General features: G+C 61.1%; 2 protein-coding genes across 5 annotated transcripts in view; one reads left to right on the top strand and one right to left on the bottom strand.

Moving 5' to 3' along the window:
* Positions 1-9931, top strand: part of SLC7A10 (solute carrier family 7 member 10) — a 15898-nt gene extending 5967 nt beyond the window's left edge. The window contains exons 1-11 of one of the 3 annotated variants that reach the window (XM_052656737.1): positions 2769-2920; positions 3394-3598; positions 5709-5860; positions 6328-6453; positions 6525-6678; positions 7516-7639; positions 7725-7828; positions 8170-8266; positions 8467-8616; positions 9198-9375; positions 9668-9931. In XM_052656737.1, coding sequence (XP_052512697.1) covers positions 5740-5860; positions 6328-6453; positions 6525-6678; positions 7516-7639; positions 7725-7828; positions 8170-8266; positions 8467-8616; positions 9198-9375; positions 9668-9879 — 1266 coding nt within the window. In that variant the 5' untranslated portion in view covers positions 2769-2920; positions 3394-3598; positions 5709-5739 and the 3' untranslated portion in view covers positions 9880-9931. Of the gene's footprint in view, positions 1-2768; positions 2921-3393; positions 3599-5708; positions 5861-6327; positions 6454-6524; positions 6679-7515; positions 7640-7724; positions 7829-8169; positions 8267-8466; positions 8617-9197; positions 9376-9617 lie in introns of those variants that run through there. The other 2 variants (XM_052656739.1, XM_052656738.1) reach the window with 2 other exon arrangements.
* On the bottom strand, positions 9895-22675 carry LRP3 (LDL receptor related protein 3). Of its 2 annotated transcripts, none has more exons than XM_052656732.1 (7): positions 22577-22675; positions 20687-20734; positions 15231-15369; positions 13772-13986; positions 12227-13343; positions 11854-11986; positions 9895-11597 (listed from the first exon to the last, which is right to left on the bottom strand). In XM_052656732.1, the coding sequence occupies exons 1-7, from the start codon at positions 22647-22649 to the stop codon at positions 11010-11012; spliced, it is 2313 nt and encodes a 770-aa protein (XP_052512692.1). In that variant the 5' UTR covers positions 22650-22675; the 3' UTR covers positions 9895-11009. The 2 variants fall into 2 exon arrangements, with proteins under 2 accessions (XP_052512692.1, XP_052512691.1); XM_052656731.1 differs by having other exon boundaries at positions 9898-11597; positions 15231-15405.

The following is a 22675-nucleotide window of genomic DNA, read 5'->3' as shown; positions in this document are numbered from 1 at the left end:
CTTTGCAACCCCATGGACCGTACCCTGCCAGGCTCCTCTGTCCGTGGGGATTCTCCAGGCAAGAATACTGGAGTGGGTTGCCATGCCCTCCTCCAGGGGTTCTTCCCAAACCAGGGATTGAACCCAGGTCTTCAGCATTGCAGGCAGATTCTTGACCAGCTGAGCCACCAGGGAAGCCCATGAATACTGGGATGGGTAGCCTATCCCTTCTCCAGGGTCTCTCCCCGACCCAGGAATTGAACCAGGGTCTCCTGCACTGCAGGAAGATTCTTGACCAGCTGAGCCACCAGGGAAGTCCAGACTTGTCCCCTGCTGCTCACCAAATCTTGCAGAGCTGATTCTGCCGGGCCTGAACATGGGGCTGAGAAGGGAGGCCTGAACCCTGCACCACCAGGAACGATAGACAGGCATCCCTCACGGCTCTGTGGTCCCTTCTCCACACCCCTAAACATCTGCTGCTGGAGGCGCACACCTCAGCAACATCCCTCCTTTTTGCCCTCTGCCCTTCACCTAGCCTTTTTGCTCCTTGCATAGCCCCATCCCACCCACATGGTACCAAGAGCAGCCTGTGGACCTCGATGGGGTTTTCTGCCACCTTCCAGCACAGACCCGGGGCAGAGGCTGGAGGATGTCCAGGCCTGGAGGAAGAGGCCCCCAAAGACCTCAGACACCTGCTGGCACACGTGTCCCTTTGAGCCATGGGGGGAGAAGTCCTGCACTGTAGCCTGAGGCCATGTGTCTAAAACAATAGCAATCTCCACCCCCGGCCCATCCCCCAGTTCCCAGCATCCAAGTCTCCAACCAGTGGGCAATGACTAGTGATATGTCCCTTTCAGATCCCAGCCTTGGGAGATGAGGTGCCAGGTGTGGCTTCCCCAAGGGCTACCCTGGTGAGGCCCTGTTAGGCTGAATTGTACAGGGTGGTGGGGGCCCCCACGGTGGGGTGGGGGCGCCGCGTGGCTCAGGGCCCTGGATGCACCCAGCTCCTTCCAAGGCCACCCAACCCCCGCTGGCTTCCAACCTCCTTGGCTTTTGGCAAATCCTGCTCCACCAGGTCCTGAGAACAGAGGCTGTACTTCTGGACAGAGTGAACTCAAAGACCCTTTAGAAACCCGAGAGCCCATGGAGGCCCCGGGCCCCATGGTGAATGAAGGAGGTGGCCCTTCTCCCCTGGAGGCAAGCTGAGGGCACAGCCTACCTGGGGGGAGGCTGGGAGACAGGAATTCTTTCCTCCTTATCTGGATGTGTTTGGGGCTCCTGGGATGTGACTGGAAAGCCAAGTGGGGCATCGTGGCCGTCCAGACTGGAAATCTGTGTCGGCCGGGTGGGGGTGGGGTAGGACTGTGAACAGGGAGTCCATGCAGATGGGCGGCCCCAGCTGTGTCCTCGTCCAGACCCGCCTGTGGGCCGTGCAGGTGGAGCCGGCAGACTCTGCCCTCATGGTCGGGCGCTCCCCACCTGGGCCCCAGCAGATGGGGCCATTTGTGGAGGGGCTGAGGCCCAGGTCCCAGCAGTGTGACTTTTTATTCATGTGGCCTCTGGGTGTGTATGTGCTTGCGTGCTCAGTCATATTCAACTCTTTGTAACCCCTTGGGCTGTAGCCTGCCAGGCTCCTCTGTCCATGGGATTTCCCAGGCAAGAATACTGGAATGGGTTGCCATTTCCATCTCCAGGGGATTTTCCTGACCCAGGGATCGAACCTGTGTCTCCTGCATTGGTGGGCGGGTTCTTTAGCAGCTGAGCCACCAGGGAAGCCCATGCCCTGTGGGTTCTGGGGTTATCTCCTCTTGGGCAGGCCCTAGTGTACATCACCAGTGATACGACTGGATTCATTAGCACAGATGATGAGGCCCAGGTCACCCAGTACATTGTCCTCTTTGCCCTAACTGCCAGGGAGCTCAGGGTTAAGTGGGCGCTCGGCATTTTGCTCATTCTGGGAGCCTGCTCTGCAGCCTGCGGCCTGGCTCTCTGAGGGTCTCCCCCTGTTCTGCTCCCAGACCCCACGAGTCAACAGAGAGCCCCACCCTGACCAGCGCCCATCCTTCCAAGACTCAAGAGTCAGTCCAGGGGCAGGCCAGGCTTTTTGTGACCCATGACCTGCCAGATTCCACTGGCACCCAAACCTAGAAAGCCAGCCACCCCCTCTGCTCCTGCCCGGAGTCCCCTTCTGGGAGGGCCGAGTGGAGACAGCTGCACCCACTTCACAGATGAGAACATTGGTCACTCACATTGGGGCACGGGTGCCATTTTGGACCTCAGGCCATTCACTCATCCCGTAGTTTGCGCAACAGATGTGTATTGACCACCTACTATGTGCTGGAGGCCCTAGGTGAGGTTTCAGACAGTACACACAGAATCACCCGAAGATGCAAAGACCATCTGGATGAGCTGAGGCTTCCCGTACAATACTTCACTGAATCCTCACTGCAGCCCTGTCGTGCAGGCAGGACTCTGGAGGCGACCTGAGCTAGGAAAGAGTCCTGGCTTTCTGAGCCCCCAGCCAGGACTTCCCACTGTGGTCCTGGGATTTGAGTAGTAACCCCTGTTTCCAGTCAGTGGCTGCTCCCAAGGGAGAGGCATCTGTGCCCAGACCCCAGGCTGAGCCAACCGAGTCCTGCCAGCCTGCCACCGTCCACCCCATCCCTGAAAATGCACCAGGTCCTCCCCCTCACCCCACTGCCCTTTGCCCAGAAGCTGAACCATTTTAAGAACACCAGGAAACCAGATCTCTTCTGAGCCTGTGTCCGCAGTCTGGGTTCTAGGTCAAAGAGGAGCCCAGCAGGCAAAGGGCTCTCTGACAGGGAAACAGGAGATGGAAGATAAAGAGAGTATGGAGCAGGGCCTGGAGCTGTGAAGAGCGAGGGGGAACCTTACCAGCTGGTCAAGGAGGGCTGCAGGAGGTGCCAGTCCCCGAGACACTGTGAGTTTGGATTTCGGCCAATAAGGAAGTAGCAACAGTATCATGGTCAAGGTCTTGCTTTAAGTAACCGGCTCTGCCAGCAGACCGGGAGGAAGGAGGTGGCTGGAGGCTGACAAGCCTGGAGGCCTTGGCCAGCATTGAGGGGCTGTGCTTGGGCCCTTTGGGGAGGCACTGGAGTGGCTGCCACTGCTTGGGCTTGGCCCACCTCGTGAGAGTGAGAGGCAGAGGAATTTGGAGCCTGTCTGGACAGACAAAGGTGTCACTGCCCATGTCAGGGGCTGGGGAGGGGAAATGAGGTGGCCAGAGTGGGGCTTACAGGGTCTGAGGGGCCCGTGGCATCCACATGCCTCCAGGCCTCCCTCCAGGGAGCAGCCCAAGCTCCCCTCCTCACTGCAGCATCTAGAGCTGCACAGAGAGGCTGGCCTGCTGGGGGCACCCCAGACCTGACCCCTCCCTACCTTTCCCCACTACAGGAAACATCATTGGCTCGGGCATCTTCATCTCCCCCAAAGGGGTCCTAGAGCACTCTGGCTCTGTGGGTCTGGCCCTCTTCGTCTGGGTCCTGGGTGGAGGCATCACTGCCCTGGGCTCACTCTGCTATGCAGAGCTGGGAGTGGCCATCCCCAAGTCTGGCGGGGACTACGCCTATGTCACTGAGATCTTTGGGGGCCTGGCTGGGTAAGTGTGGGGCTCCAGCAGCTGGGGGTGGGGACAGCCTCTCCAGAACCGATGGCCTGCTGGGCGCTGGACCCCAGTATCCTCTTCTGCTTCTCACGTCCTGGGGAGGTCATGAGAGTGGGTGGAGGGAAGGAGGGAGTGTTGGATGGCCTTCTAAGGCCAGGGTGTGTGGAACCAACGCCCATGCCACTCCAGCCAGACACTAGCTGGCCCCTGACCTCTCTGTGCTACCTTTTAAATAAGCGTCACCTCCCTCCCAGGTGTTTACAGGTGAGAAAGTCCTTACTATGGAAACCTCTAGATGCTGTCAGCAGGCAGGCAGTGAGGGGCATGATATTCCTATTAACTCTCTGCAAGAACTTTTCTTTAAATAACTTCTAGTTTTCCTTTAGTCACCATGAATGTTAGCTAAGCACCTGCTGCCTGCTGAGGGGTGGGACGCAGTGATAAAAGGGTCTGGCCCAGTCGTCAAGTTGCTTACAGTGCAAAAGGGAAACCCCTCCAATGTGATCAGGACCAGGAGGAGCCTTGCTCTGAAAGTGTAAGAGGTAGCTGCCCAGTAGCCAAGAAAATAGCTGCCCACCACCCGGAGGAGGCTGCTGGAGAAAACACGTTTGTGCTGAGGCTTGAAGGGGGAGGTGGGGATTTTTTGGCCAACCAGTGAGGAAGGATGGGGTGCATGTACAGAGGGTGGTGGCCTGGGCGCTTAAGCTGTCTTCCGCAGCCAGAAGCGAGGTCACATCCACGGCGGACACCAGGGCTTGGCGGGGACTGGGCAGCCTGTGGGTGGAGGGGAACCCAAGCTCCATGTAGCTGAGCCATGCTGAGGGCCTGAACAAAGGTCCAGGAAGATTCCAGAACCATTTAGGGGTCCAAATCGCAGGGACGTGGTGGCCGGTGTGGCATGAGGGAGGGGTTTAGCGAGACTCCACTGATGGGGGTTCCTGATCAGGAGGGGGAGATTTCAGGCTGGGGTTTGTCACTTGGGTGGGGTCTTCGGCACACCTGGGAGATGCTCAGTCAGGCCTTGGGTGGGGTGTCTGGAGCACAGAGAAGTCTCGGCTGAAGAATTTAAAGGGTGGTTCTGAGCGATGTGGTCAGGGGCCTTTAAGAGAATGGAGTGTGGCAGGGCGTGCACACTTCTCTGGGTGTATCTGGGAGTGTTCTTCTCTGGGGAGGAGGTCCTCAAAGGGGCCTGGGACCCACGAAAGCAGAAGAATCATGCTGTGTGGCTGGAATACTTGAGAAGATGGGAGAGGAGGGCCCAACCCCCACCCCAGGGACACCTAACACTGAGTGGGTGGGCGGGTGGGCAGAGGGGAGCACCCAGTATGAGAGGGGGGCCAGGGTGCTAGGATGTCCCAGAAGTGAAAGGAGTGGGGCGTGGGGGGAATGTGCACAGCAAGGAGTAAGGAAGCAGGGCTACAGAGCAAAGGCCAGGACCAAGAGGAAGCCACTGAGCTTGGTGCCCCAGAGGCCACTGGTATCCTTGGATAAGGCAGTGCCCGCCTTCAAGGTGGGGTGGACAGGCGTCCAGCACCACCCCCACGGACAGGTGCTGCCCTGGGTGCAGCCAGAGCCCCCAAGAACAGGTCAGGTCTCACTCCCACATGGATACCCTGCAGAGGGGAGTTTCTGGCAGAAGGGACCTGAATCCTTCCCACCCTACCAGGGTGCTTTGCAAGGTCTGGTCCCTTGGGGCTCACAGCTCAGAGTCAGCCGTCTGTAGCCATAGGGCTCTGCTGGGGACTACTTCTAGAGCCAGGACTGGAGGTCCCAGCAGAGCCCAGCCCAGCTCAGGAACAGCCTGGGGCTGAGGACCTTTTCTAAGGTGTCCTTAGGGATGGGTTCCCTAGTCTGTCTCCACACCTGCCCAAAGACAGCCCGTAGCCGTGTGCGCTGTACAGTCATCTCCGTTGAAACAGTTCATCAATAGAGCAGAGACCTCGACAAGGTGGGCCCTGCCTCCCTAGACCGAAGCCGGCCTCTGGGCGCCCACAGCAGCCCTGGGGACCAGGACTCAGGGTGCAGCCCTGCTCCCCACACCTGGGCCCACTTGGCCCCGAGGGTCCCGGGAGGCCCGCCCCACTCGGGCCCTGGCTCATTCCAGCTTCCTGCTGCTCTGGAGCGCTGTGCTCATCATGTACCCCACGAGCCTGGCTGTCATCTCCATGACCTTCTCCAACTACGTGCTGCAGCCGGTGTTCCCCAACTGCATCCCTCCGGCCGCCGCCTCCCGCGCACTCTCCATGGCTTGCCTGAGTGAGTGCCCAGTCGTGGGGGTGGGCAGGGCCTCTGTCCCCAGGACTCGCCCTGCAGGGGAGGACTTGGGGGTTTGCCTTTTTTTTTTTCCCCAATGTGGACCATTTTTAAAGTTTTTATTGAATTTGTTGCAAGATTGTTTCTGTTTTATGCTTTGGCTTTTGGGCCTGGAGGCTTGTGGGATCCTAGCTCCCCACTCAGGGATCGAACCCACACCCCTGCATTGGAAAGCCGAGCCTTAACCACTGGACCACCGGGGAAGTCCCCTGTGGGAGGACTTTGGGAGGGGGCATCCCTCCAGCTGCCAGCCCCCCGTGAAGCTGGCCTGGGGGGGCGCTTCTGGCACTCTGGCTGCTGCATGAGACACCCCGTCCTGCAGCCGGGGCTGGACTTGGCCTTGGCCCACCACGAGGGGCTCGGCCTCGGGTGCCTGCTCACCCACCCACCCTCCTGTCCTTCTTCTGCAGTGCTCCTGACATGGGTGAACAGCTTGAGTGTGCGCTGGGCCACGCGCATCCAGGACGTGTTCACCGGCGGGAAGCTGCTGGCCCTCTCACTCATCATTGGCGTGGGCTTTGTCCAGATCTTCCAAGGTAGGGCCGGGCGTGGGGCTGGGCGCAGGGCCAGGGAGATGATGCTGACCCTTGGCCTCCGGACCCCCCAGGACACTTCGAGGAGCTGAGGCCCAGCAACGCCTTTGACTTCTGGATGACGCCATCCGTGGGCCACCTGGCCCTGGCCTTCCTCCAGGGCTCCTTCGCCTTCAGCGGCTGGAACTTCCTCAACTACGTCACAGAGGAGCTGGTGGACCCTCGAAAGTGAGTGAGGCATCAGCCTAGCCCTGGGAAGGGGTGGGAGAGGTGACCTCCCCACACAGGCCTGTGGTCAGCTATGGCCGGCAGGGCTGGAAGGGGTGGGAGAGGTGACCTCCCCACACAGGCCCGTGGTCAGCTATGGCCGGCAGGGCTGGAAGGGGTGGGAGAGGTGACCTCCCCACACAGGCCCGTGGTCAGCTATGGCCGGCAGGGCTGGTCATCAGCCTGGCTGCGCTGCTGATCCCCACGAGAGGCTCTGGAAAGGCAGCCGGGAGGCCTGTGTTCCAGCCTGACCCTGCTCTGTATGGTTGTGGATGAGTCACGGCCCCTCGCTGGGTCTTGGAAACACTGAGTCTCATTGTCTCCCTGTAAACGGATCCAGCTATGTGCTTGGCCAAAAAATTACACATGTGCACACAACATGGTCCCTAGAAAAGAAGCCAATGGCTCTGTCTGATGCTCGGCTGGGACCTTGACGGTGAACAGTTACAGCTGGGGCTGGGGGTGGGGGATGCTGATGGGAGTCCCCAGGGACCCTGGCCTGTGGACTGAGCTCTGAGGACACTCTGAGGATCTTCAAAGCTGATGTTGGCTGTATGCAACGTTCTTTTCACGTGCAGACATTAGATCCGCCCCCTCCCCCAGGATATTAGTGGCTCCTCCTCCTACCAGGCTGTGCCAAGGCTGGGCTGCTGAGTGGTGGGGAGACAGACAGATTGCAGGGCTGTCCTCTCCCCTGCCCCAGGGCCCCCCAGGAGATGGGGTCAAAGCCCCATACCACCCTGAGGCCCCACCCCAGCCCCGCAAGAACCAATGCTGACACACCACCACTGTCCCCAGGAACCTACCTCGTGCCATCTTCATCTCCATCCCCCTGGTGACCTTCGTGTACACCTTCACCAATGTTGCCTACTTCACTGCCATGTCCCCCCAGGAGCTGCTGGCCTCCAATGCCGTGGCCGTGGTGAGTGGGGGCCCCCACCTGGTCCCTGGCTCCTGCCTGGCCCCTGCCCCACCTCATGCTCCGCTTCTCTTCTGTGTCCACCCAGACCTTCGGGGAGAAGCTGCTGGGCTACTTTTCTTGGGTCATGCCCGTCTCCGTGGCACTTTCCACTTTTGGAGGGATCAATGGCTACCTGTTCACCTCCTCCAGGTGACCAAGCTGGAGGGAGGGTGGTCAGGGTGAGGCCAGGCCACTGCCCTTGTGCATGGGAACAGTGCTGGTGGAAGGGAAATCCCGCCTGGTGGAGCCCGCCTGAAAGTGGGACGAGGAACTCCTGGGGAGCAGAGACCTGATCCCACTTCTGAGGAACAGGAAGCAGAAGGGAGGCAGGCTGGATGAGGGGAAAAACTGCCCAGTGGGGCTGCTGGAGCAGGCGGTCAGAGGTGACAGCTCAAGAGGGCCATCAGGTCCAGAGCTGAGGTTGGGCTCTGGCCAGCAGGGAGGCCCTGGGCCAGGCTCATGGCCCCCATCCATCTGTCCCCATCACCCAGACTGTGCTTCTCTGGAGCCCGAGAGGGGCACCTGCCCAGCCTGCTAGCCATGATCCACGTCAGACGCTGCACCCCTATTCCCGCGCTCCTCGTCTGTGTAAGTTGGGGGACCAGACTGGCAGGGAGGGAAGCCAGGGCCACGCAGCAGCCTGGGTGGTGGCAGGGGGGTGAGGCCTGGCCCTGTGGGAGGGGAGGGCCGGGCTCACCGACATCCTGGACCGAGCTGGCCAGCCCAGGGCCCCTCCTGGGCTGACGGGAGGCAGGTGGGAGCCAGCCCTCAGCCCGGTCCTCTCCCAGTGCGGGGCCACGGCAGTCATCATGCTCGTGGGAGACACGTACACGCTCATCAACTACGTGTCCTTCATCAACTACCTCTGCTATGGTGTCACCATCCTGGGCCTGCTCGTGCTGCGCTGGAGGCGGCCGGCGCTCCACAGGCCCATCAAGGTGAGGCCGGGGAAGGACTGGCTGGCTCACGTGCCGGAAGCAGTCAGGACCACCCCTTTACCCATTTGGGCACCAGGGGCAGCGATGGCAGCAATGGGGAGGCCAGCCTTTGCCATGTGCCCGGCTCTGCCTGGGGCCCTGTGTGCACTGGCGTATTCAGTCCTTAAGCAGCCCTGTGAGGTGGGTGCTGTGAATACTCCCACTTCATGGACAGGAAAATAAGGCTAAGACACGGTCACAGAGGATTCCACGAGCCCACACAAAACAGAAGCCCCGAAAGCGAGCTAAAAGAAAAGTCCTCCCATTTGCATATCAATCCTTGAGCTGGAGAAGTAAGTGCTCAGTGCCTGAAATGTGGAACACTGAAAATCATTCACCTCCAGCCAAGTGCGAGCGGCCAGTCCACGTACAGTCACTGTGGGGAGCTCAGAGGCACTGAAGTTGACAAACCCTCAACAGTTGGGCCAACTGGGCTCCTCAGGTCTCAGCTCCCAGGAAATGGCCCGAGACCCCCAGGGTTGGGGGGTGGGCAGGAGAGCTGGGGGGGGGGGTGTCCTGCACTGCCGCTTGCTGTCCCCCAGGTGAACCTCCTCATCCCCGTGGCATACTTGGTCTTCTGGGCATTCCTGCTCGTCTTCAGCTTCATCTCGGAGCCCATGGTGTGTGGGGTAGGCGTTATCATCATCCTCACGGGGGTGCCCGTCTTCTTCCTGGGAGCATTCTGGAGAAGCAAACCAAAGTGTGTGCACAGACTCACAGGTGAGCTGAGCAGCTCCCCGAAGGGGCGGGGCCTGGAGATAGGATCCTCTTCGGGGTTTGCCCTAAAGCAGGGATCTCCTGGCACCCGAGGTGGCCACACAGGGCCCAGCCACCACCAGACGTCTGCCCATGGCGTGGCTCACGTGTCTGGGTCCCGCGTGCAGAGAGCAGCTCCCTGAGGACCCCTGTCCCACAGGGTCAGACCCCAGCGTCCATGTGTTGGCCTGTCTGTCTGTCCTCAGAGTCAGTGACACGCTGGGGCCAGGAGCTGTGTTTCGTGGTCTACCCCCAGGGATCCCCAGAGGAGGAGGAAAATGGCCCTTGCCAGCCCTCCCCACTGCCTGCCACGGACAAGCCCTTGAAGACACAATGAGACATTTGTGGAGCCTGAAGCAGCTGTTTCTGTTTACATGTTGTTTATTGAGGAGGTGTTTTTGCAAAAAAAAAAAAAAAAAAAAAAAAATTTTTTTCCTGGGGAAAAATAAAAAGAGCTCTGACTCTTAGAAGGGCTTGGTAAGGAAGCCCTGAAGATGTGGACTGGGTCCCCTGTCAGCACTGCCCCGCTAGCTTTTCCTGGAAAGATCTGTGCATAAAACAGGGCTGGTGGTGCACCTGTCTCAGGAACTTGTTGGGCCCCCCTGGGCTGGGGGGCATGTGTGGAGCTGGCTGGAGCAGGTGGCCTGGTTGGCTCAGGAGGAGGCTCTTGACTTTTGGGGTGTTCTGATGCTTGAGCCAGACACTCCTTCTTTGGGGTTGGCACCTTGGGGTCCAGGGCCAACCCTGCCCTACAGACTGAGAATTGGCTGGGTGTGCCCCTCTACCCCAGACCCTGCTGGAGGCTCAGCCACCCAGGAGAGCCTGGGGTTCCCGCCAGAACTGCCTTTCTTCCCCTAAATCCCCACGGAGTGAGTGTCAGGACTCAGTGGCCTGGCTTGGTTTACAGGTGGGGAAACTGGGGTTTTGAGACGGGATGGCATGGGTTTGGCTGCTGTCAGTTGGTGCCTCAGCCTCTGCCCTCTGAGAAAGCATCGGGCACCATCTTCTTGGGACCTCGGGGCCTGTAAGAGATCCCATGAGCTTTCTCTACCCCGTACCTACTTTCTCAGCCTGGCATCAAGTTGACCGGGCCCACACTGACCCCACAGGCATGAGGTTGGGGGCAGAAGCCTCCTGGCCCAGCTTCTCCGGGGCCTGTGCCACCAGAGCGCTCACCGTGGACTAGGTCTGATGTACCCATGGCCACGTCCAGTCCAGGGACAGCTCTGGCACCCCACAGGATGAATGGAGGGAGAAGCCACAGGAAACATTCCAGGAAGCCCTGGCCCTCCTTCTTCTCTGGTAAAGGATTCCCAGAATGGAGTCGGGGTAGGCAGATGGGGACCCCCCAGGTGTATTGTGTACACTGGAGCCCTGGAGAGGGGCTCACCACTCCACCCTCTTCCGGCGTTCAACCCCCAACAAGTCCATCTGCCCACCATGCCCACCGGGGGGGCCAGGGTGCTGACACAGGAAGCTGGCAGGGCTCCCGGGTGGGCCTCTCCATAACAAAGAAGGACACAGAGGCAGGGCAGAAATGACTGTGTATTCCCTGGTTACAAAGCGGGGCTGTGGCGGTCATCAGCATGTCCGGCGGGTCAGCAGACCAGCAGGGCCTCATCGTCACTGGCCTCCAACGTTGGGGAGCAGGGTGGCGGGGGGCTCCTGCAGACACCCAGTGGCTCTGATGGGTGGGGGCCAAGGGTGCTACCGGCAGTGAGGGCCAGGGGGTGAGGGTCCTGGCTGGAGCAGGACTCCTGAGGCACGTCCACAGGGGCTGGGCTGGCCACCAGAGGGTCCCTGCCAGCCTTTCTGTCCTTGTCAGCGGGCCTGGACTCCAAGGGGTCCCGCAGGCCGGAGGGGGGTGGCACGGAAGGTCCCACCTCCGAGGTGTGGCTGGGGGCGCCAGGGAGCCCCTCCCCTGCTGCCCCCGGGCTGCTTGTGTCCGTTAGGGGTGCCGGGGGGTCCCGGGCAGCCCCCGGTGCCGGCTGGAGGAGCCCGTCACCCAGCACCGTCTGGGAGGTGCGCGCGGCCGTCAGCAGCGGGATCTGCCCGCGCGGCGCCCGTGGCCGGTGAAACAGCCGGTTCCAGAGGCGGCCGAGGCGGCGGCGGGAGGGCCCGCGGCGGGAGGCGTGTCTGCGCATCTGTCGCCGCATGGCCGTGCGCAGGTTCTGTAGCACCGAGGCCTGGAGGATGGGGCGGCGGCTGAGGGGGCAGAAGTCAGCACGACCCCACCCCCCGCCGAGGGGACCCCTTGTCCCCTCCCCTGGCCCGTCACTCTGCCGAGGCCTCATCTCCCACCTCCCTCAACCCCAGGACCAGCCCGGCTGCACGCTGTCGCACCCGGCCCCTGGGCCTCCCTGCACCCCGCGTTCTCTGAGGTCTGGCTGGGCGGGTCGCGGGGGCGGGGCAGGGGGGCCGGTCTCAAGCTCTCCAGCTCACCTGGGATGCACTGTAGACGGGAAAGTCCTCGACGGGTGGAATGAGGCCCTGTGCGATGAGCTGCCCGTAGGACGGGGGTGCCTCCCGCCGCACAAACTCAGCCTCCAGGCGTGTCATCTGGGTCTCAAAGGCCCTGAGGGCAACGGCAGAAGGGCAGCATGGCAGGCCGGCCAGGCGGGGGTGGGGGTCGCACTTCCCGCTTCCCGCGCGGCCCGCCCGCGGCAGGATGTGGGCCCGCCTCCCTCCATCCGGGCCTCCCGAGGGGCCCAGACAGGAGAAGCCCGGGGTGGGTGGCCCAGAGCTGCAGGAAGCGAGAGCCCAGGCCCTCTCTCCAGGAACAGGGAGGAAGCGAGGCTCCGGCCCCAGCGCCCACCTGTACTCCTGCGTGCGCAGGGAGTAGAGCTTGAAGGCACAGCCCAGGGCGATGACGAGCAGCAGCCCGCAGACCAGGCTGCCGATGAGCGCGGCGGTGATGACCTTGCGGGGCACGGCCGCCAGGCACCCGTGCTCGTCGCTGCCATCCTGGCAGTCCTCCTGGCCGTCACAGCGCCACGTCTCGAAGATGCACAGGTTGGTGCCGCAGTGGAAGGTGCCTGGCTGGCAGGAGAAGCAGTTCTTCTCGTCCGCACCGTCGGGGCAGCTCTTCTGGTTGTTGCAGCGGTCGGCGGGCGTGTAGCACAGGCCGCTGCCCCCCTCGCAGGGGTACTGGTCCGGGGGGCAGGCGGGGCAGCCCTGCTCGTCCCGGCCGCTGGCGCAGTGCCACCAGCCGTCGCAGCGCTGTGGCTCCGAGAAGCAGCCTTGCTCGCCTGGGTCCTCCGCGTCGCCCTCGCGGCTGCTCCCGCACGGCTGCTCCCACGGGAGGCAGTAGCCCTTCACTTGGTAGGTGGCATTGAAGCCGTGGCCGGCGCTGCGGGCGCGGGCGTGGTAGGCCACAGTGAGGCGGCCCTGGGCGGCCTCCAGGCTCACCGGCCGGTGGTTGCTGCGGTAGGAGAGCGTCTGCAGCAGGCGGTCCCCGCGCTCGCCCAGGCCCTCGTACACCTGCACGTAGTCGTCGTAGCCCAGCCGCAGCTCCAGCTGCAGCAGCACGCGCCGCGGGTCCTGTGTGTCCACCAGCCACGTGCAGTGAAGGTCCGAGGGCCCGCGGGCCGCGCCGAACAGGTCTGGGGAAGCGAAGGAGCCGTAGAAGCTGCCTAGCCGCCGGCCGCAGGCCAGGTCGGGGCAGCCAGCCTCATCGGAGCCATCGCCGCAGTCCTGAGTGCCGTCGCAGCGCCGCTCGGCGGGCAGGCAGCGCGTGGAGCGCGCCCCGCTGCAGGGGAAGGTGCCCCCGGGGCACAGGCTGCCTGGCGGCTCCGAGGCAGGCGCCGAGCAGTTGTCCTCATCCGAGCCGTCGCCACACTCGTCCACGGTGTTGCACTGCCAAGGGCCCGGCAGGCACTTGCCGTTGTCACAGCGGAACTCGTCAGCCTGGCAGGACGCCTGGCCCAGCTTCCCTGCAGGGTGAGGTGTATGGTGGAGACGGTCAGGGGTGCGCAGAACCACCCTCCTCGTGGGGTCTGGGGCCAGCAGCCCGCGGGAGGCACCCCCCCCCCCCATCCCAGCAAGGCCTCTGCGGGTCCAGGGAGGGGCAGGACCCAAGGAGAAGGGCCCCGGATTCCCTCTCTCCCTGGCCACCTGAGGGGTAGAGACACCTCCAATGCCAGGGAGTCTCAGGTCCTGACTTGAGCCGGGGTCTATAAAGCGGGGTCAGTGATCTCAAGGGGTTCCAAGGCACCCCGAGGCAGCAAGACGACCAGTTCCCGTCCCAACACTGGGCTCCAACTTTTGGGCTACTGGGGGAGATCCTGAGGGTAGGGGGCAGATGGAGGGCGCCACCCCCACCCCCGGGGAGCCCATCGGTGCACCCTGCCATTGGTGTTACCTCGGATGTAGGAGAGACGGAAGCCCTGGGCCTGGCCAGAGCTGGAGGTGTCGGAGTGGAAGAAGATCCAGACATGGTCCCGGGCAGAGATGAAGGCAGGCGGGATGGCAGAGCCACAGAGCCGGAAGGCCTCCTGGCGGGGCGGGGCCGCGGGGCCCAGCATTAGCCAGTCCAGGGAGCACTGGTGGGACTCCTCCACGTCAAAGTTGCGGAAGCTGCAGGGGGTAGGGAGGACCGCAGACGTGAGTGGGTGGCCAGAGAGCAGCAGATCATGCTTAAGCTCACAGGGACGGCCAGCCCCAGCATCCCTTCTCTCCTCCACTCCCAGCCATTCAGCAGGCCCCCAGGGGTCCAAGAGTGGCTCCGTGAAGCCTCAGGACAATGTGACAACTAGGAACATGTCAGCCCCCATGCAGCTCTGTGAAGGCCTCCTCTGTGCCTCTCCACCCTCCACCAGAACACACATGGTGCCCCAACCCAAGGCCACACGCAGGTGGAGGCAATACATTCTCCCCTGAAGGACAAGGTCCAAGGGTCCAGATCCCCCTACGCTGGCTTTGCTTCAACAGACCCGGCACGAATCCCAGGCCAGGGCACTGAGGGGACCTGTGTGCACAGGGCAGGCCTGGGCTGGGGGACAGCTCATCCCCTGGGGAGAAGCACTGGCCCAGGCTGTGGATGAGCAGGGCCAAGGAGTACTCCAGAAGTGGCCAAGAAGGCTGGCGTCTTTGAAGAGATTCCCAGTGGCCACAGGAAAACAGGCACAGACCCTGATGTGTTCCCATCAGACCCCTGGCCTTGGAGACTTGGGGTGACTGGGTCTTCCAGGCTTTGCATTTACGGGAGTGACACCCCAGCCAAACTCCAGCCTCGGTTCTACCATCTGATCACCTCACCCCGCTTCCCTCTGCACATCCCCGAAGCTTGAGCACCTGGCTCCTCCCTGCTTCCGTCTCCTGCTGAGATGGCCCCAAGGGCCCGGGGGGGAAAACCCGCTCTGGGCTTAGTGCCAGCCTGGCCTCAAGCCACCCCTGCAGGGCAGACAGGACACTTCTGCCACCTCACAGACAACTGGGCCATGCCCTCCAGTCCCAGGGCTCCCCTCCCTGGCAGGCCTGAGGAGACAGACAACCTCACAAGCCCATGGGAGAGGCCCAGAGACCCACACCCACATGTTCACATGCATTCGATTCATACCTGTGCACACATAGACTCACACATGTATTTGCACACCTACACATCTCACACACATGCCCTCCATGCCTACACACACATGTGCTCACAAACGCACAGACACGTGTCCATACCTGCTCAGGTTGGGCTCACACACATACACAAGCACGTGTGTTCACACACCTCTGGTCACTGTGCTTGTCACAGGCACTCACATGCACACCATCACACATGCAGCACATGCAGGCCCACATCGAGCCGCTCTGACACCCCCGCACGCACGTACCTGATGGTGATCATGTCCCCGCGGTCACCCTGTATGTACCAGCTGCAGTTGGTGCCCGGCGGGTAGTTGAGAGGCCAGGCTGGGCTGTAGATGACGCCGCGGCGTGCAGTGTGCCGCTCCAGCTGCCCACTGCAGGCGGCTGTCAGGAGAGGAGGCTGAGAGGCGCTGGCTTCACCTTTGGGTGGGAGGGGGCAGTGAGGGAGGGTGACCCTGAGCCCCCCACCCCGTGACCTGAGCACAGGCCTTCCCCAGGTAGGCTCAAGGCCAGCTAAGGTGGTCATGGCCAAGGGCATGGGCGTGCCGTGAGACTTTAGGGAAGTGGTATGTATGGAGTGGGGAGAGGAGGAACCCCATGGACTCAGGACAGTCCACCCTGTGCCCCAGAGCCCAGCTCTTCTCGGGGCTGGGAGCCAGCCTACCAACTCGCCTTGGCACCTCAGAGGTAAGGCCTCTCGGCCTCAGGTCTCAGCTCAGTGGAGAATCCTGCGGCCCTAGGCCTGGTGGCCCAGCATAAGCAGACCCACTATGGTTCCCTGCCTGCCACCCCAACACCTCAGGGCCTAATACAGGCCTCACACAAGACATGCTTTCTGAGGACCTACTATGTGGCAAGAACAGTACTAGGCATGCCCATAAGACAGGTAAAAGTCTGGCTCTGTGGGGCTCACAGACTAGGGGAGGAGCAGACAGACAATGCAGATTCCCTGGGCAAAGTGAAGTTTATAAAACAGGCCTGAAGGGAGGGGCTGACATCCTGAGGTGGCTGGAAACACAGGCTGGGTCTGATGGCATTTTGTGTGGCATTTAGATTTTATCCTGAGTGTGAGTGGGAGGCCACCAGGAGGAGATCTCAAAACCAGATGAGGAAACCAAGGTTCAGAGAGGGTCAGTGAGTTGCCCATGGCCACAGAGGGTAAGTGGCAGAGTCAGGACCCACCCTGGTCCTCTAGTGGGCTGGGCCTCTCATTGATAAAGTGTCAACTCACTGATAAAGTGTCAACCGTCCATTGTGTCAGTGAGCACAAGGGATCACTCTGGCCAGCACGGGTGATGAGCCTCTATGCCCAGCCCCGCAGGCCTCATTGTACCCACTTCATTAGTTACACATGCCCTCTGCACCCAGCCAAGCTCACCTAGCTGAAAGGTGGCAAACCCTGCCCTGGTGTGCCCTGGCCTTTGCAGGACCAAGCAAGGTCCTGCACTTGGTTGCCCCTGCCCCTCATAGCCCCTTACCATACTGCTTTATCTGATCTTCACAACAGCCTGTGGCACAGGCAGGCCTAATTTACAGAGGGAAAAACTGAGGCCTCAGGGAAACAAATCATAGTGCTTTTCCTGAGCCCAGTGACACTACCTACCTCTTCACTCTCCCTTACCCCTGACTGTTGCCCTGCAAGCAGGGTCTCTCTGCTGGCTCTCAACAAGACTCTTTGGAACCCCAAAAGACTCAGCTGCAGAAAGAAGTGAAAGCCCTCCAGCAGCCTCCCATGCTCCACCCGTGGAGGTCTGGGTGATCCAAGGCTGTGACCCACAGGGGGTTAACCCCCAGCAGTGACTCACAGGAACATCAAGGGCTGGAAGAGAAACACCCACACTGACCCTAAAGCAGGGCTGACCACATCAGGTCGCCGTCAGAGCCTTGACAGCCCCAGGTTGGTGAGGTACCAGCCAGGGCTCCCCACTTGGCACTCACCAGGGCCTGGGAGGTCATCCTCCCTGAGCCTCAGCATTCTCACAACCCAGGAGGGTAAGGACTAAACAACCGGAGTGGTGATCAGGGGCCTGAGCAACTGTTTCCTTGGATGGGTGAGGCTTTGTGGGCTTCCCAGAGACACTGACCTGGGGACACCCTGGCAGGTGTGAGGTCAGGGCGCCTCCGCCTCCAGGATGCTGGGTTGGGGGGTGGTCCCTAGGCAGGGTTGGGAGCACATCCTCCCCCAACATTGAGTCTCTAAAGCAAACATTACACCCAGAGTCAGATGCTCCATCAGCCAGTGTGGGAGTCACCCCCGTCCCCTCAGCCCCCAGGACAGGCCTGAGGCAAAGCAGTACCCACTGTGGCCTAGAGGCTTTCTCCACAGGATGGAGCCCTCGTGGAGGCCGGGTTTCTCCCCCGTACTGTCCAGAGAAAGCCAGGCCTGCAGGGACCCATGTCTGGCCCTCTTTCATGACATGGGTAAGCCTGTCTCTCCAGACCACCAGCCTAGTCAGGAGCAGAAATCCAGACACTGCTTCAACAATTCCCTGGCAACATGTTCCCCCAGACATGCCTCACCCCAAGTGCCCCTCAGATGCCCCAGACATTTCCCCATTGGGGGCAGCAATGTCCCTGAGTCACTGTTAATTCTTCTGCAAGGGGGGTGGGCAGAGAGACCATGGTTACTGCAGCCATCGGCCTGGCACAGGCAGAGTGACTGTGGAGGGGGAGGGATGCTGGGGTCCCTAGAGGACCCCAAACTGGACACTGCCTGGCCATGGGCCTGGAGGGCATCACCAGCTCAGACGACCAGCCCCAGGCTTCTCTGTGACAGCAATCTCACTCCCATCCCACCGCCACCCCAGCACCCAGGCGCAGGCAGGAGAAAGAGCTTCGTGAGTCCAGTCCAGTCCTGGAGTCCACACTGCTGGTCGCACCCTAGGCCCCAGCTTGCCCATCAGTGAAATGGGGTCAGAGGGTGCTGCTCATCTCAGGGTGGCTGGAAGATGTGGGGGAGCAGCAGTCTGGAGGCAGACGTGCGTGTGGGGTGAGTAGGGGGGACGCCTGTGGGAAGTGAGGGCAGAGATGGATATGATGAGGGGTGGGCAGTGAAGGGAGCTGGGAGATACTGACGCAGGATGGAGGCTCTTGGGGGTCTTTAGGGGCCGTCAGAGAAGTCTGTCTGAGCTTAACTGAAAGTGACCTGTGTTCACTTGGACAGTTTTGCTCAAGTCAATGTTGCCTGCTCAAGGGAGCAAGGGGTGACTGAGTGCTTTCAGACCAGCGTCCTTCTTTCTTGGTCCAAAGAAATGTCAAATACTCCCGAGAGGGCATGAGCAAGCCTGAAGACACACAGCTTACAAATCTGGTTTCCAGGGGCTGCCGGCACTCTGGACAACCTGCCAGTGTGCTTGATGGCTAGGAGCCAGGAGCCCCAGCAGAGCACCTGGGTGGAGCTGCCAGATGAATGGAGAACACGCTGAAGACCCTGCTCAGGCTCAGCCCCTGGGTCACAGTGGCCAAAGTCTGGGCTGCATAGGGTGAGTTATCCAACCCAGTTAGTGCCTGACAAGCTGGGGCAGGATGGGGGCTGAGAGGCAAAAGCCTGTGAGGTCCCCGGGTGGCCCAGCTGGGCCCTGCGGAGGGACTGAGCCCAGTGAGGGTGGGGAAGCGGCAGGCGAGACAGTGATGACCCCAGCTCCTCACAGCAGGAATCGCACGGAAAACCTGGAAGTGCAGAGGCGCGGAGCTTCAGGTGGAAGGAGACACTGGCAGCCAGAAGCTGGTCTCCACTTCTCTCAGCAATGCTAGAGGGTGAGAGACAGGCTCTAGGACAGCCTCAGCTCAGCCCAGCCCCTGCGGCCACACAGGCTCTGTGTGCAGCTTCAGGACACCGGGGGCGAGGTGGGGAAGGCAGGCACAGACAGCTTGAACCCCGCTGGCAGTCAAACAGGAGGCTGAACCTGGATCGATTTCTCTCCTGGCTCTACAGATGGACTTTGTCCCCCGAGCATCTCTTTTCGAAGCCGAGACAGACATGTTTGGAGCCACATGCCCACCCACACACCAGCAAGAGGACTGGCCTGGGACTCACGTGTGTAAGACCTGCCACCCCCTTGTCCCCTTCCCCCTGTGCCCACTCTCTACCATGGCCACGGGCACCTGACTCAGGTGAGGCCAGTCTGTCTGGTCCTGGAAATTGGGGTGGGGAGACTGGGTGGTTAGCTGTGGGGGTCGTGACGTCAGGCAGGACTGAGGCTGGCTCAGTGCTGAGCAAAGCCAGGCCCTGAGCCAGCATGGTCAGCAGTGGAGGCCAGGCTGCAGGAGCAGGAAGGAGCTGCTTGAAGGGAAAATGGGAAAGGAGGCTGAGAGTCTGCATCTAAGAGACAAGCCTGGGAGAGCAGCTTCTGTGAATCCTGAGCCTCCCCATCGCAGGGACAGCGACCAGGAGACAGCCCACCCCACCCCACCCCTCCACCTCCCTGAGCTGCCTCAGTGGGCCTCTGCTGCCAGCCAGACCCTGAGCAGAACTATTAATAAAAATCCCAGGTACCTCTTGCCCCACGACGCTGCTCAGGACACAGCAAACAAGCCCTCAGCCCCGAGACTCCAGCTCCCGAGGCCCTTCTCAGATGTCTCCCCTGGCACCAAGGGACCCAGGGCCTGGGCCTATGCATTCGCCAACCCCTGGCAGCCCCCTCAGCAAAGGGCAAATGCCCCTGATGGCTTCAGCCCTGAAGTCTCCCGCTCCTGGCGGCCTTTGCTGTACTCAGCACTAGGCCCAAGCATGAAGACAGCCAGTGGATGGACAAACCCCCTCTAATAGGCAGGAGGCAGCCACGGAGTTCAACTACGTTTTCTTAGATCCCGTGTGTCTATTTGGCACCTGCTTATCACAGGGCCAAACTATCAGCCAAAGTGTTTACGTCTCTCCTGCAAACTGGTGTCGCTGAAACTGGTCTTTCCCTGGCAGACAGGCTGATGTGAGACGGAACCCCTACAGGCTTCTTACCTAATTCACACCCCAAGCCAATATTTCATCCCAGGGTCAGGTACCAGGCATAGATAGACCACCCCCCAGCCCAGAGCTCTTGGGGATTAGCCAAACTAGCCAGCCCTAAGATGTTTACTCTGCCCTGTCTTGCCCTTCTCCCCGAAACTTCGATCAAGGCTCTGGCCGAAGCCTTCCCCTAACTTCTGTCTGCCTTGCCTAGACCTGATGTTGCCCAAGTGACCCTAAGCGGCATGGCATGTCCCCTCCTCACAAGACACAAGTAACAAATTCTTCCATCAATGGCTTTGGCCTCTTGGTGTTGTCGCTCAGTCATACCTTCATAAACTAAATCCCAGGTGGAACTGTAAAGCAAGCGGGCATCTTATGGTGCCCTATGGTTCTCTGGGACCCCCACTGCCTACAGGAAGCACAGTCTGCTAAGTGTGCAGGCCATGACAGTTTGCTAGTGGTATGAGGCTACCATGTGCAAAAGCTGTGCTGAACACACTACCTCACTGGCCCATTTAACCAGGCTTCATGGTTAAAGGCACCCATTTTACAGAAGAGGAAACTGAGGCTCAGAGAGGTTATAAGCTTGCCCAATGCCAAAAAACTCCTTTGTGATGCAAAGATGCCCAGGAATTGAGGTGGAAAAAGGCCAGCTGACCTCAGGAGTGGAGCCAGGATCCTGAAGGTTGGTACTCAGAGGTCATTAAACCAGGAGAGCAGGGAGGAGGGGAGGAAGGGGAAAAGCATGTCACTCACCTAAGGCAGGAACGGCGCTGCTGAACCGCCCGGTGAGAACAATGTTCACTGTGGGAGACACAAAGCGCGTTCAGTGGCGTGGGGGAGGGGAGGAGAAGGGGGGTGGCTCTCGGGGCTTAAACACTTGGGGTGCAAAACAACACAGCCCAAACTCCAGGCTGATTCTCTTCATCTCGAAGGGTAAGGCCTAGAGCAGTTACAGTCCTGCTGGGATGGGCGGAACGAGAACCCCAGGGGATCTCAGGACTCACCCAAATACCCATAGTGGGAGAGAGCAGGGTGCAAGCCTGGCTGCATCAGGCCACTCCCGCCATTCCCCACGCTTGGGAATTCTAACTCACATTGGAGGGGGTTTGCTTGTACCTTCTCAGGCTTGGGAACCACGGGCCTTGACCATCCTTCAGGGAAAGACCTTGCTCAACCCGGGCACGGGCCCTACTTATGGAGGGGACTCCTACCACACTGTAGGGCTTCCTCCCTCTGAGAGGCCTTGCCAGCCAGCCAGGGAGGGAGGGAAGCAGTTCTGATCACCCCCATTCTACAGGCACTCACAGCCACCAGGGTTCAAGGTCCTCCTCACTGCGCCATGCTGACCTTGCTAAGAGAGGCAAAGAATTTGCCTGCTGCCTACCCCTTCAAGTACCCACCATGGGATCTGTCCTTTGCTTTCACTGAATGCTTTCCTGCAGCGATTATGGGAGCAGAAGATGTAGGCACACTCAACTTCCTGAGGTTCAGGGTGCCCCCTTCCCCAACATCAACGATGCCAAGGGAAGCAGAGAACATCTCTACAGGGGTGACCCCACGTCTGGTGAAGAAGAGACCCAGCTGCCCCCTGGCAGGACACCCAGGCTCTGCTGGATGGGGAGGGCCTTGGGGGAGGCCATAGGGTCTGCGCCTTGCCTTGCACCCCGGAGGAAGCCAGGCACTCAGGAGCATGGGACCACACAGACAGACTGGGAGTGGGCACTCTGGGGGCCATGAAGCCTACTGAGATCTGCTCACGCAGCTAAGGCAGGGGCCTTCCCCCAGCTCCTAGATTCTTGGGGGCAGAGGAGAGTGCACCCTAAAATGAACAGGCTTCTTTTTTCACTTTGTCATTTCAGTGGCTTCAACAAACCTTCTGGGATTACAGAGCCTTCACTGACGACACCATAGGGTGTCCCCTAATGACCCCGGGCTTAGATAATGGCCTCCCTCCTTCATCATGGTAAATAAAGGAGCCATGTGGCTACAGGATTTAACCCCTTGCTTCCCCTCTCCCGCACACACACGGCCCTGGAAAGGTGGACAGAAAAGCTCTGGCAGGGCTGCATGTGTCCCCTCGGCCCTCCCCAGACACATCACCCTGGGCTGCTGAGGCCTGCCCTGCCGGGTCCGAGAAGACACAAAGGGAAGACAGGAGTCATTCCAGCAACTGCCTCCTGCCGCGCGTCCTGATCCCGGCTCCGGCTGGCTCCCGCCCCCAACCCACTCCAGGCAGGAAATAGTTCCCCGTTCAGGGGACCGCCGGCCCCAGCCCCGCTGGCTTCGCCTTTGTCCGCAGCTCCGGAGGCCCGGATCCCCCATCGCCGCCAGGCTAAGAGCGGGGAAGTCAGGCAAAAGTCACTGCCCGCCAATCCCAGGCGTCCGCATAGCGGGCCGCCCCGCGCGCCGCTCACCCGGACTCCCGGACGCTATTCTGCACCCTGCTAGAGAGGCCTAAGACCCCAGCAGGCCGGGATGCCGGGGAGCCGCAGTCTCCTCCGCCTCTGGCTGGAGTTCTCGCAGTGCCCGCCCCGGGAGCCCCAGCCGAAACCAGGAGAGAGGGGCGCCCCGAGTCCGACCAGGGCGCGGTGCGGAACTACGAGGCAGGGGACCGATCCCGCTGCGGCCGCGCGGCCCACTCACCCAGGCAGACGACCGCGAGCTGCGCCCGGGCGCCCGGCGCCCCCTCCGGCCCCGCGGCTGCCCGCTTCTCCATGCCGGGACCGGCCGGCCGCCCGCGGG

The sequence above is a fragment of the Budorcas taxicolor genome, chromosome 18 (assembly GCF_023091745.1).
Source record: "Budorcas taxicolor isolate Tak-1 chromosome 18, Takin1.1, whole genome shotgun sequence".
NCBI classification, from domain to species: domain Eukaryota; kingdom Metazoa; phylum Chordata; class Mammalia; order Artiodactyla; family Bovidae; genus Budorcas; species Budorcas taxicolor.
Note: the sequence above shows the minus strand (reverse complement) of the source record. Positions and strands in the feature narration are given on the sequence as shown.